This window comes from Symphalangus syndactylus, chromosome 1, assembly GCF_028878055.3.
Source record: "Symphalangus syndactylus isolate Jambi chromosome 1, NHGRI_mSymSyn1-v2.1_pri, whole genome shotgun sequence".
Taxonomy (NCBI): Eukaryota; Metazoa; Chordata; class Mammalia; order Primates; family Hylobatidae; genus Symphalangus; species Symphalangus syndactylus.
Window position 1 is genome coordinate 112,179,691 of NC_072423.2, and position 14,448 is coordinate 112,194,138.

The 14,448-nt window shown below is 43.0% G+C and overlaps 1 protein-coding gene across 3 annotated transcripts in view; it reads left to right on the forward strand.

Annotated features, from left to right (window-relative positions):
* Positions 1-14,448, forward strand: part of PRKAR2A (protein kinase cAMP-dependent type II regulatory subunit alpha) — a 104,902-nt gene that overhangs the window by 61,442 nt on the left and 29,012 nt on the right. For 2 of the 3 annotated variants that reach the window (XM_055278264.2, XM_055278274.2), the window contains exons 4-5: positions 26-109; positions 7,351-7,457. In XM_055278264.2, coding sequence (XP_055134239.1) covers positions 26-109; positions 7,351-7,457 — 191 coding nt within the window. The remainder of the gene's footprint in view (positions 1-25; positions 110-7,350; positions 7,458-14,448) is intronic. The other variant, XM_055278282.2, reaches the window with a different exon arrangement.

The window sequence follows — 14,448 nt, forward strand, 5'->3', positions numbered from 1 at the left end:
TCCATGGTTTTGTTTGGATTGGCAGGTGATTCATCCTAAAACTGATGAACAGAGATGCAGACTTCAGGAAGCTTGCAAAGATATTCTCCTTTTCAAAAATCTTGATCAGGTAACGTTGATTTCTAAAGTATTTTTATTATAATGATCTTTTAGCTTTGCTCCTATTTGTCACTTAAACTTTAATTTTTAGCATCCTAGCCACAGCCGTATTAAGCATAAAACCTTAGATTCATCTTACGTACAAATGTTTTCATTGTATTGACCACTTTAACCCAGACATGATCTTTCGGATGCCTTTTAGTGCAGTAGTCCCCCTTATCCTTGGTTTTGCTTTCCAGGGTTTCAGTTACCCATAGTCAATGACAGTCCAAAAATACTAAATGGAAAATTCCAGAAATAATTCCTAAGTTTTAAAAGGCATGCCATTCCGAGTAGTGTGATGAATCTCATGCTGTCCTGCTCTACTGCCACCCAGAACACAAATCATCACTTTGTCCCGGTGTATTCATGCCATATATGCCACCTGCCCATTAGTCACTTAGTCACCGTATAGCAGTACTCATATTCACGTAACCCTTATTTTACTTAATAATGGCCCCAAAGCACAAGAGAAGCAATGCTGGCAATTCGGATATGCCAAAAAGAAGCCATAAAATGCTTCCTTTAAGTGAAAAGTTGAGAGAAACTTAAGGAAGGAAAGGAAGAAAGAGAGAGAGAGAAAAGAAAGAAAAGAGAGGGAGAGAGGGAGAGAGAAAGAGGAAGAGAAAAAGAGAGAAAAGGAAGGAAGGAAGGAAACAAAAGGAAGGGAGGGAGAGAGAGAGGGAGGGAGAAAGAAATTGTATGCTGAGGTTGCAAAGATCTATGGTAAGAATGAATCTTCTGGCTGGGTGTGGTGGCTCATGCCTGTAATCCTTAGCACTCTGGGAGGCCGAGGTGGGTGGAGTTCAAGACCAGCCTGGCCAACAGTGAAATTCCATCTCTACTAAAAATACAAAAATTAGCCAGGTGTGGTAGTGTGCACCTGTAATCCCAGCTACTCAGGAGGCCGAGGCAGGAGAATTGCTTGAATCCAGGAGGCGGAAGTTGCAGTGAGCTGAGATCGCACCATTACACTCCAGCCTGGGTAACAGAGCAAGACTCCGTCTCAAAAAAAAAAAAAAAATAGAATAAGAATGAATCTTCTATCTGTGAAACTGTGAAGAAGGAAAAAGAAATTTACGCTAGTTTTGCTGTTGCACCTCGAACCGCACAAGTTACAGCCACAGTGCATGTTAAGTACTTGGTTAAGATGGAAAAGGCATTACATTTGTGGGTGGAACAGAAATGTGTTCCAATTGACAGCAGTAGGGTTCAACACTATCTGTGGTTTCAGACATCCACATATCCCCTTGGAACATATTCCCCATGGATAAAGGGAGGACTGCTGTATTTTTCTGAGCTGCTTTGGCACTTTCTCCAAAACAATACTGATAATTTGAAGAGCATGCAGTTTTGTCATGTTGCAAGGAAATGCTCAGATTTGCATGACCCTGGCTTAGTTTGGAGGGTCTGAATTTATCCTACAAAGAGATTGATTTTTCTGAAGATGCTGGTATGTAGTTCCCTTCATTGATAATAGTTAACCCACTAGCTTACCACAGTGTGTGATAAATGCTTCTTAGGAATGGTGTGTTTCTGCAGGGCCTAGCATAGGATCTATGACCTGGACTTGTCCTCCCTCTCTTGGTGGTAGAAATAAAGAACAAGGGCTACCTCCTGATAGGTGTCCTAGTACATTTGGGCTGCTATAACAAAATACCATAACCTGGGTGGTTTATAAACAGTGGAAATTTCTCACAGTTCTGGAGTCTGGGAAATCCAGGCTCAAGGTGCCAGCAGATTTGGTGCCTGATCAGGAGCCTGCTTCCTGGTTCATAGATAACCATCTCTGTGTGTTCTCACATGGTGGAAGGAGGGAGGGAGCTCTCAGGGTTTCATTTATAGGGGAACTAGTCCCATTCAGGATCCAATCACTCTCCAAAGGCCTTACCTTCTAATACCATCACACTGGGAGTCAGGTTTTAACATGAAATTTTGGGGTGACATAAACATTTAGTTTATAGTAACAGAGAATCTTCAGATTTCCTATTTCTTCTCTACTGTTTCTTCTCTACTTTGAAGGCCACACATTAAAAGAATGAGGCCAGGCATGGGGGCTCATGCCTGTAATCCCAGCACTTTGGGAGGCCGAGGCAGGCAGATCCTTTGAGGTCAGGAATTCAAGACCAGTCTAGCCACCATGGTGAAACCCCGTCTCTACTAAAAATACAAAATTTGGCAGGGCACGGTGGCTCACACCTGTAATTCCAGCATTTTGGGAGGCCGAGGTGGGCGGATCACAAGGTCAAGAGATGGAGACCATCCTGGCCAACATGGTGAAACCCCGTCTCTACTAAAAATACAAAAATTAGCTGGGCGTGGTGGCGCGCACCTGTAGTCTCAGCTACTCGGGAGGCTGAGGCAGGACAATTACTTGAACTGGGGAGGTGGAGGTTGCAGTGAGCTGAGATCATACCACTGAACTCCAGCCTTGGCAACAGAGTGAGATTCCATCTCAAAAAAGTTAAAAATTTAAAATTAAAAAAATTTAAAAATTTAAAACCACATGAATGGCTAAGGTGCTAGGCCTATTGAGGAGTCCCAGAATGTGCAGAGACAGGAAGGCTGGAATTACATTGCCTCTGTTACCCAGCTCCTACCAAAAAGGCTTCTGAAGACATTTCCACAGCCCTCCTTAGGAATCTGGGCTGGTCAGATACGAGCTTACAATGCATCAGTCAAAGGAGTTAACTAACCTTGGTGTCTGTAAACCAGACTAATAAACGTGTGGTTTACAGTAATAGCCAGAGCTTTACTCAGAGCTTGTTAGTTTGAGACTGAATGAGACAAGGACCATGAGCTCAAGGAAAGGCTGGTTGTGAGAAACAGTAGTCTGTGTTAGCTGTTTTCCCTGGAAGACCCATCCATGTAAATGGAAAAGGGGCTTGCTTCTTTATCTGTGAATAAAACCTCTTGTAAATTTTATACCATTAAATTTACTATAAGGAAAGTTTCTATGTCAATCTAATATTCAGTTTTCTTAGAGTTGGAGAATACCATTTTAGTGTTGAAAAGTTATAACTTGGACGGGCACAGTGGCTCATTCCTGTAATCCCAGCACTTTGGGAAGCCAAGGAGGGAGGATCATCTGAGGTCAAGAGTTTGAGACCAGCCTGGCCAACATGGCGAAACCCCATCTCTACTAAAAATACAAAAATTAGCTGGGCATGGTGGCAGGTGCCTGTAATCCCAGCTACTTGAGAGGCTGAGGCAGAAGAATCTCTTGATCCCAGGAGGCGGAGTTTGCAGTGAGCTAAGACCGCACCATTGCACTACAGCCTGGGCAGTAAGAGTGAAACTCCATCTCAATAAATAAATAAATAAATAAATAATTACTTTTCTCAATAATGTCTTTTTTCTGTTAGAGGATCCAGTCCAGGATCCCATGTTAGATTTAGCAGTTATTTCTTCTTAGTCTCCTCCAATCTGTGGCAGTTTTCAGTCTTTCCTTGTCTTTCATAATCTTGACACTTTGAAGAGTACTAGTTAGTCATTCTATAGAATGTCTCTTCATTTCAGTTTGATGTTTCCTCATGATTTTGGAATATGGTTATATATTTTTGGCGAGACTACCACAGAAATTACATTGTGTCCATCTGAAAGCATCATATCAAGGGGCCCATGATGTCAGTATGTCTTATTGCCAGCAGTGTTAGTTCATTCCTTTTTATTGCTCAGTAGTATTTCACTGCTCAAAAATGCCAATTTATCCATTTTCTGTTAGTGAATACTTGGTCTATTTCTAGTTTTTAGCTATTATGATTAACAATATCAACATTTTGTACAAATCTTTTTGTGACCTTTTCCCACAAGTTATCTTGAGTAAAGTACCTGAGAGGAAAATTACTGAGTCATAGGATAGGTATATGTTTGACTTTGTAAAAAATCTGCCAGCTCAGCCAGGCACAATGGCTCACGCCTGTAAACCCAGCACTTTGGGAGGCCGAGGTGGACAGATCACCTGAGGTCAGGAGTTCGGGACCAGCCTGGGCAACATGGTGAAACCTCCTCTCTACTAAAAATACAAAAATTAGCTGGGCATGTGGCACACACCTGTAATCCCAGCTACTCAGGAGGCTGAGGCAGGAGAATCACTTGAGCCTGGGAAGCAGAAGTTGCAGTTGGCCAAGATCGCACCACTGCACTCCAGCCTGGGTGACAGAGCGAGACTCTGTCTCAAAAAAAAAAAAAAAACCAAAAAATTGCCAGACATGTTTCAAAGTAGTTTTACCAGTTTGCATTCCTGTCAACAACACATGAGATTTCAGGTTGCTTCATATCCTTACTAACATTTTATAGTGTCAGTATTTTTTCTGATTAGTATATTTGTTTCAAATTTTAAATTTATTTCCCAAATCTCTATTTTTAAATTTTCAAAATTATAGGAAGTTCAAAAGAATAATACCATGAATACCCAGATGCCCTTTACTTAGACTGGCCAGTTGTTAACATTATACCACATTTGCTTTTTCTCGTGTGCAAGTTTATGTACAGAGAGAAAGAAAAGAGGAGTACATATAAAATGCTTTTCTTTTGTTCTGAGCCATTTATGACATCATGACTCTTCACCACTAAATATTTAGGATGTATTTTCCAGGAACAAGAAAATTTTCTGGCTGGGCAAGGTAGCTCACGCCTGTAATCCCAGCACTTTGGGAAGCCGAGGCAGGTGGATCACTTGAGGTCAGGAGTTCAAGACCAGCCTGGCCAACATGGTGAAACCCTGTCTCTACTAAAAATATAAAAATTAAGGCCAGGCCCGGTGGCCCACGCCTGTAATCCCAGCACTTTGGGAGGCCAAGGCGGGCGGATTACCTGAGGTCAGGAATTCAAGACCAGCCTGGCCAACATGGTGAAACCCCGTCTCTACTAGAAATACAAAAATCAGCTGGGCATGGGGGCACATGCCTGTAATCCCAGCTACTCAGCAGGCTGAGGCAGGAGAATTGCTTGAGCCCGGGAGGCAGAGGTTGCAGTGAGCCGAGATCGTGCGACTGCACACCTGCCTGGCCGACAGAGCGAGACTCTGTCTCAAAAAAAAAAAAAAAAAAAAAAATTATCCAGGCCTGGAGGCACGCGCCTATAATCCCAGCTACTTGGGAGGCTGAGGCAGGAGAAATCGCTTGAACCCAGGAGGCGGAGGTTGCAGTAGACCAAGATCGTGCCACTGCACTCCAGCCTGGGTGACAAAATGAGACTCCATCTCAAAAACAAACAAAAAAAAGAATATTCTCCTATGTTAACACAATACCATTTAATAAACCCAAGAAATTTAATGTTGGTATAATATAAAATCACCTAACAACAGTCCATACTCAGATTTCCCGTTTTCCCAGTAGAGTTCTGTATAGCTTTTTGTTTTGTTTTTCAATCCTGAATCACATACAGTAAGTCCTCACCTAACATCCTGAATCACGTATAGTAAGTACTTCAACATTGTTGGTAGTCTTGGAAACTGCAACTTTAAGCAAAACAACCTATAATGAAACCTTTTTTTTCCCTCATCAGTGTTATAACTGTGTTGAGGACCTTCTATACATTGTTTTGCTTAAAGTCACAGTTTTTAAGAACCTGTCAACCATATTGAGGACTTACTGTATTTCATTTGGTTGTCATGTTGTTATTTTAGTCTCCTCTAACCTAGAAATGCTCCCCTTCTGCCCCTGTTATTCTTATCTCATGACACATGTGTTTGAAGAGTCCAGACTAGAAGAAGAAAAGTTACTCAGAACAAGAGGCTTCCAGCAGGCAACCCACAGGCTAGGTACAGATGTCTTTTTTTGGTCTGTATTGTACATGAAAATTTAAATTTATTGCCAGTGTTTAAATAGGAGATTTCTGGCAACACTGGGCTCACATTCCAGTCAATGTGGGTAACACATCAGTTGCAAGCCATCCTTTTTAGTATTTGTTAGCTTATACAGTATTCAACGCACATGGAACTAAATACACTTTTTGGTGATACTCAATTATCTTGGTAGTACAGTCACTCTGATAGAACATAAAATCACATGGAATTATGCAGTCATAAAATTATTCTCTTTCCAGGTCTTCAGTCTACATTTCTCCAAAGAGAAAGTCTCTTTTTTTAATTGAACCTGGTATTCTTTAGTGACTCCCTAATAATCACTGATCTCCCTGACAGGGATGCTGGCCCCACACTGAGACCATTAGAATTTAATAGTATTATTTTCTTTTCATTATACTTATTGACATAGTTGATGTCTGGTTATGGCAGGCAATATTAGTAAGTAATTGTGCTGTATGCAAATGAAGCAATATTAGCTGTCTTATAATCTCATTTATTGAGTATCTGTTGTTTCATAAATACTTTCCTAGGTTTTTCTCCCTTGGTCATAAAAATTGGTGACCTGGAATCTTTGTTATACCCTTTTCACATACGAAGAAACGAGTTCACCGGGCGCGGTGGCTCACACCTGTAATCCTAGCCCTTTGGGAAGCCAAGGTGGGTGGATCACATGAGGCCAGGAGTTCGAGACCAACCTGGCCAACATGGCAAAACCCCGTCTCTACTAAAAATATAAAGATTTGGCAGGTGTGGTGGCGCAGGCCTGTAGTCCCAGCTACTTGGGAGGCTGAGGCGGGAGAATCGCTTGAACTCAGGAGGTAGAGGTTGTGGTGAGCTGAGATCACACCACTGCACTCCAACCTGTGCGACAGAGTGAGACTCTATCTCCAGGACAAAAAAAAAAAAAAAGAAAAAAAGATACTGAATCTCAGTGAGGTTAAGTGATGTGTTTCGCTAGTCAAAAGTTGTGCTGTTCCAAAAGATAACCTCTAAGGCCATAGCAGCCCTTTAGATCTGATGATCCTGTTAAGGTCAACACCTGTAGGAAGGTGGCAGCATAATAACTTTCCACATGACATAGTGGAGCCATCAGGCAGGTGACAGTCATGTGGGTGTTGCTGGGAGAATCATGGACCATAATTTAGATAATATTTTTGCGTAAATTGTGGGAAGCTTTTTCAAAACAATACTGCCTCAGGAGACTTGCCAGTTTGCTGTCTGCTGAGGTACATGGAGATGCAAAGCTGAATGGTCCCAGGAAAGCATTTGTTTCAGACAACCTTTAGGTTTCTGTTTGAATGTGGGGACTTCTGTTACATAGTCACAAATTGAGATAATTATGGTCACTGCTTTTTTTCAGCATATGTAAAGGCTATTTTTTTCTTCTTGTGCGTACCCTGCAGGAACAGCTTTCTCAAGTTCTCGATGCCATGTTTGAAAGGATAGTCAAAGCTGATGAGCATGTCATTGACCAAGGAGATGATGGAGACAACTTTTATGTCATAGAACGGTAGGAGATGGAGCTTTGAAATTGTGTGGCCACACTTAATCGGATTCATGACTCAGGGCAGATGCTTTATCCTATTCTGTATTCAGCCCAGAGAGGCTTAGGGCCAGGTGAACAAGCTTCCCAAAGCCTTGTGAGAGTCCACAGCCTGTCCTTCTCTACCAGTGCTGTCCTGAGTCCTCAGCACAACTCATATTTGAAGAGCAATCATCTAGAGTAGAAAGTCTCCTTTAGGCCAGGCGCAGTGGCTCATGCCTGTAATTGCAGCACTTTGGGAGGCCCAGGCTGGTGGATCACTTGAGGTGAGGGGTTCGAGACCAGCCTGGCCAATATGGTGAAACCTCGTATCTACTAAAAATACAAAAATTAGCCGGATGTGGTGGTGCATGCCTGTAATCCCAGCTGCTTGGGAGGCGGAGGCTGGAGAATTGCTTGAACCTAGGAGGCTCACGCCTGTAATCCTAGCGAAGGTTGTTGCAGTGAGCTGAGACCTCGCCACTGCACTCCAGCCTGGGCAACACAGCAAGACTGCATCTCAAAAAAAAAAAAAAGTCTCCTTTACAATTAGTAAGGAGTGCAGGGTGTGCTTTATAAACATGTTATTTGCCAGTGTCAAGTGAATTGGTTCCCTGAAGAATTAGCCATGGTACTATAGTCGTTTGAATGTTTGTATTTGAGCCTGATTTTACTCATGAATACACTGCCCTGACCTTAACCCCTCTGGCTCAGATCTAAGTATTAGGAAAAGATGAAATATTTGGGCTTGACCTGCTCGCTCTACTGTGTCCTAACCTCTTGAGCTTAGTATCCTCTGGCTGGTGGCAGTGAGGTGGGTGTCCTTCTGATCTCCTTAGTCCTGAAAGAAACATTCTCACTAGAGTTTAACACCAATAAGATATTGCTTCACCTGATATCTTCCATTAATTTAAAAATAAAATGGTTTTTGGAGCTAGATAATAAAAAGGAAACAAAAATAATTTTTTTATCTTAAAGTAATTTCAGAGTTACAGAAAAGTTAAATAGTGCAAAAAATTAATCATAGTCCTGGTGTGGTGGCTCATGCCTGTAATCCTAGCACTTTGAGAGGCCAAGGCAGGTGGATCTCTTGAGGTCTGGAGTTCAAAACCAGCCTGGCCAACGTGGTGAAACTCCATCTCTACTAAAAAAAAATACAAAAATTGGCCGGTCTCAGTGGCTCATGCCTGTAATCCCAGCATTTTGGGAGGCCGAGGCGGGCATATCACGAGGTCAGAAGTTTGAGACCAGCCTGGCCAATGTAGTGAAACTCCATCTCTACTAAAAATACAAAAATTAGCTGGGCATGCTGGCACGCGCCTGTAGTCCCAGCTACCCAGGAGGTTGAGGCAGGAGAATCGCTTGAACCCGGGAGGCGGAGGCTGCAGCGAGCTGAGATCGCCGCACTGCACACCAGCCTGGGCAACAGTGTGAGCCTTTGTCTCAAAAAAAAAAAAAAAAAAAAAAAGAGTAACCGGGCATGGTGGTGCGCACCTGTAATCCCAGCTACTTTGGAGGAGGCTGAGGCGGGAGAATTGCTTGAACCTGGGAGGTGGAGGTTACAGTGAGCCAAGATAGCGCCACTGCACTCCAGCCTGGGTGACAGAGTGAGACTCGGTCTCAAAAAAAAAAATTATAAATACAGGTTCCCTAGATTAGCATTCTACTCCCTTTGCTTTATTAAGTTGTTGGCAAGGCTGGGCGTGGTGGCTCACGCCTGTAATCCTAGCATTTTGGGAGGCTGAGGTGGGCGGATCCCTTGAGGTCAGGAGTTTGAAACCAGCCTGGCCAACATGGTGAAACCCCAGCTATACTAAAAATACAAAAAAAAAAAAAGCCAGGTATGGTCGTGCATGCCTGTGGTCCCAGCTACGTGGAAGGCTGAGGCAGGAGAATCACTTGAACCTACAAGGCAGAGGTTGCAGTGAGCTGAGATTGTGCCATTACACTCCAGCCTGGGTGACAGAGTGAGACTTCGTCCCCACCACCAAAAGAAAAAAAAGTTGTTTTAAGTTGCAGATATAATGCCGCTTTATCTCTGAATACCCCAGTGTGCATTTCCTAAAAAGGATATTCTCTTACTTTAGTACAGAGCAATTATAAAAAACACAAATTAACATTTATACAATACTACATCTAATGTATGCACCTTATTCAAATTTTTCTAATTATTCTCCTCATTTTTAAGATTCTTTTAATCTCCATCAAATAGCTGTACTAGATTCATTGGTTCCCTTTCTTCTTGAGCCTTTTCTTATTTAGATTCGTGAACAGAAAATGCTCTCCCTCCTTGAGTAACTTTTGGGTTCTTGCTACCTGTGACAAATTATTACACTTAAAGGAAATTTTCTTTTCTTTTTTTTTTTTTTTTGAAATGGAGTCTTGCTCTGTTGCTCAGGCTGGAGTGCAGTGGCGCGATCTCGGCTAACTGCGAGCTCCGCCTCCCAGGTTCACGCCATTCTCCTGCCTCAGCCTCCCAAGTAGCTGGGACTACAGGCGCCCACCACCATGCCCGGTAATTTTTTGTATTTTTAGTAGGGACGGAGTTTCATCGTGTTAGCCAGGATGGTCTCGATCTCCTGACCTTGTGATCTGCCCACCTCAGCCTCCCAAAGTGCTGGAATTACAGGCATGAGCCACCGCACCCAGCCCAGAATAGTTTTAAAATAAAATTATAAATATAAAACTATATTTATTTATCTTATTATTATTTTTTTTGAGACAGAGTCTTGCTCTGTTGCCCAGGCTAGAATGTAGTGGTGCAATCCTGGCTCACTACAACTTCCGCCTCCCCGGTTCAAGCGATTCTCCTGCCATAGCCTCCTGAGTAGCTGGGATTACAGGCACCCGCCACCACTCCCAGCTAATTTTTGTATTTTAGTGGAGATGGGGTTTCACCATGTTGGCCAGGCTGGTCTTGAACTCCTGACCTCAAGCGATCCACCTGCCTTGGCCTCCCAAAGTGCTGAGATTACAGGTGTGAGCCACCATGCCAGGTCAATATTTATAATATAATAAAATTGTATTACCACCTCCAGCAGCCACCTTTCCCCTTTGCCCTGCTGTGTACTCCCCTACCAAGACAGAGGTCCCATTGGGCACTTATGGTCTGGGAAATAAGCATCCACCTGTACATGTCCACAACTTAAAGACTGAAATGTCTTTGTACAGAAGGAATGATTTATTTTATATGTAAACAAAAGGGGTTATTCTTTGTACAGTGAAAGTGGTGAATAAGAGCCTGGCACAGTGGTTCGCACCTGCAATCCCAGCACTTTGGGAGGCCAAGGTGGGAGGATTGTCTGAGCCCGGGAGTTCAAAACCAGCCTGGGGAAGATAGTGAAACCTCATTTCTGCAAAACACTTTTTTAGGCTAGGCACGGTGGCTCACACCTGTAATCCCAGCACTTTGGGAGGCTAAGGTGGGTGGATCACTTGAGGTCAGGAGTTTGAGACCAGCCTGGCCAACATGGCGAAACCTCGTCTCTACTAAAAATACAAAAAATTAGCTGGACATGGTAGTGGGTGCCTATAATCCCACTACTCAGGAGGTTGAGGCAGGAGAATTGCTTCAACCTGAGAGGTGGAGGTTGCAGTGAGCCGAGATCATGCCATTGCACTCCAGCCTGGGCAATAGTGAAACTCCATCTCAAAAAGAAAAAAAAAAAATGCAGGCCGAGCACGGTGGCTCACGCCTGTAATCCCAGTGCTTTGGGAGGCTGAGGCGGGCAGATCACAAGGTAAGGATATCGAGAACATCCTGGCTAACATGGTAAAACCCCATCTCTACTAAAAATAAAAAAATTAGCTGGGCATGGTGGCATGTGCCTGTAGTCCCAGCTACCCGGGAGGCTGAGGCAGGAGAATAACTTGAACCTGGGAGGCAGAGGTTGCAGTGAGCGGAGATCATGCCACTGCACTCCAGCCTGGGTGACAGAATGGGACTCCATCTCAAAAAAACAAAACAAAACAAAAACACAAAAAAAAGCATTTTTAAAAAAATTTGCCAGGCATGGTGGCGCATGCCTATAGTCCCAGCTAATTGGAAGGCTGGGGTGGGAGGATCACTTGAGCCCAAGAGGTTGAGTCTACAGTGGGCAGTGATCATAACACTGCACTCTAGCCTGGGGGACAAAGTGAGACCCTGTCCCAGAATAAAAAGAAAAGAAAAAAGAATGTGGTGATAAACAAATAGGAAAGAGCTGAGCACAGTGGCTCACACCTGTAATCCCAGCACCTTGGGAGGCCGATATGGATTACTTGAGACCAGGAGTCCGAGACTAGCCTGGGCAACATAGTGAGACCCCTGTCTCTACAAAACAAAAAAGAAAGATTATCGTTCAAGTAAAAAGGTACAGTTCCTGGCCTCAAAAAGTTCATGGTCAAGTTGGAGAGACAGACCTTTCAATAGATAATTATTACATAATGCGGTGGTAACAATGATAAAAACATATGCCCCATTATTTAGAGGAGGACCTGAATAGGAAAGGTCAAGAGAGGCTCTCTGCAGTGCTGCTGCCTGAAATTTGTTCGTGTCACTCCCAAAGTTAAATGCTAGTGTCTGGAGGAGACACTAAAAACACTGAATTCTATGTTTCCTATTTATAACCTTATTTTGCCTTGTCTATAAAGGCCAAGGACAGGTCAGCTTCCCTACTGAGTGGTAAGCTCCTCTGAGAGCCGGGTTGGTGGCACATTCTCTGCTTTTCTTTTAATACATGATATTTAGCGATTTTGTCAGACAGATAGAAGTTCTTTGTAGGAAATTTAGAATATAAAAAAATAAAAGGCCAGGCGCGGTGGCTCACACTTGTAATCCCAGCACTTTGGGAGGCCGAGGCAGGTGGATCATGAGATCAGGAGATCGAGACCATCCTGGCTAACATGGTGAAACCCTGTCTCTACTAAAAATACAAAAAATTAGCCGGGCGTGGTGGTGGGTGCCTGTAGTCCCAGCTACTCGGGAGGCTGAGGCAGGAGAATGGTGTGAACCCGGGAGGCAGAGCTTACAGTGAGCTGAGATCATGCCACTGCACTCCAGCCTGGGCAACAGGGCGAGACTCTGACTCAAAATAAAATAAAATACAAACAGGATAGAAATTAATTTAGGCATAATCTGATTACCAGTGTATGATTCCATTATTTTTTCCATGCTTTACTGTTGAGATCAGACACCTCACCGAAAATTTGGTTAAGATGTCAAGACTGATGACACTACATATACACTAAAAGGATATGAAAAGGTTTATTACTCACATGTTGAGCCTTTTTAGAGAGAGCAGGGCAGGCTCCCAGACGGATCCAAAAATGACTTCAGATAGCAGGCGAGATGACTGTCTTGGGATTTATGGTGGTTAGAAGGTGGGATTAGGTGAGGGTACTCTTACACAGGGGCTGGCATTTGTGTTGATTGAACTCCCCATCAGCACCAAAGGAGGGAGCACCCAGGCTTTCTTACCAGCTTGCCCAGATATGGGGCAGAAGAGGAAAGGTTTGAAAGCTGTCAACAATCAAACATCAAAAATGGAGTCAACTAATGGAGTTATCTTTACATAACTTTTTTTTACATTAAATCATACATTGTTGTGTGATTTAATTTTTTAAATCTGTTTTAAGTATGTTATGGAGTATAGTATTCTGTTATTATTATTTTGAGATAGAGTCTCACTCTGCCACCCAGGCTGGAGTGCAATGGTGCGACCTTCGCTCACTGCAACCTCTGCCTCCCAGTTTCAAGTGATTCTCCTGTTTCAGCCTCCCGAGTAGCTGGGATTACAGGCACATGCCACCACGCCCAGCTAATTTTTGTATTTTTAGTAGACACAGGGTTTTACCATGTTGGCCAGGCTGGTCTTGAACTCCTGACCTCGGGTGATCTGTCTATCTCAGCCTCCCAAAGTGCTGGGACTACAGGTGAGCCACTGTGCCCAGCCATACTCTGTCATTATTATTATATATATATACACACACAGACGTGAGCCACCATGCCCGGCCTCTGTCATTATTTTTAATGACTCCATGATATAGATAGAAACATGTATTTGACCCATTTCCTATTATTAGCAGATGAAACTACTTATAGTTTTTACTATTATAGATATTACCTGGTGAAATCCCTGTAATTAAATCTTTTGCAGTATCTTTGATTATCTCTTTTGGAATGTCTAGAAATGGAATTGCTGTATCAAAGGGTCTTTCTAGGGCATTTGCTATAAGAATTATCTTGCAGAAACTGAAAAGTTTATGTTCCCCTCAGTGATATGTTGAGAGTGCCTATTTCTGCAAATGCTTGTCAGTTCTGAATTTTTTTTTTCTTAGCAATTATTGCCAATCAACAGATAAATAATTGTATCGTTTGTTTGTTTGTTTGTTTGTTTTGAGACTGAGCCTCTCTCTGTCGCCCAGGCTGGAGTGCAATGATGCGATCTTGGCTCACTGCAACCTCTGCCTCCCGGTTTCAAGTGATTCTCCTGCCTCAGCCTCCCGAGTAGCTGGGATTACAAGCACCTGCCACCCGCCCAGCTAATTTTTGTATTTTTAGGAGAGACGGGGTTTCACCAGGTTGGCCAGGCTGGTCTCGAACTCCTGACCTCAGGTGATCCACTCGCCTCGGCCTCCCAAAGTACTGGGATTACAGGGGTGAGCCACTGCACCCAGCCTCTGTCATTATTTTTAATGACTCCATAATATAGATAGAAACATGTATTTGACCCATCTCCTATTATTAGCAGATGAAATTACTTATAGTTTTTACTATTATAAATATTACCTGGTGAAATCCCAGCAATTAAATCTTTTGCAATATCTTTGATTATCTCTTTTGGAATGACTAGAAATGGAATTGTTGTATCAAAGGGTCTTTTTAAGGCGTTTGCTATATGTTTTAATTATCTTGCAGAAACTGAAAAGTTTATGTTTCCCTCAGTGGTATGTTGAGAGTGCCTATTTCTGCTTGTCAGTTCTGATTTTTTTTTTTTTT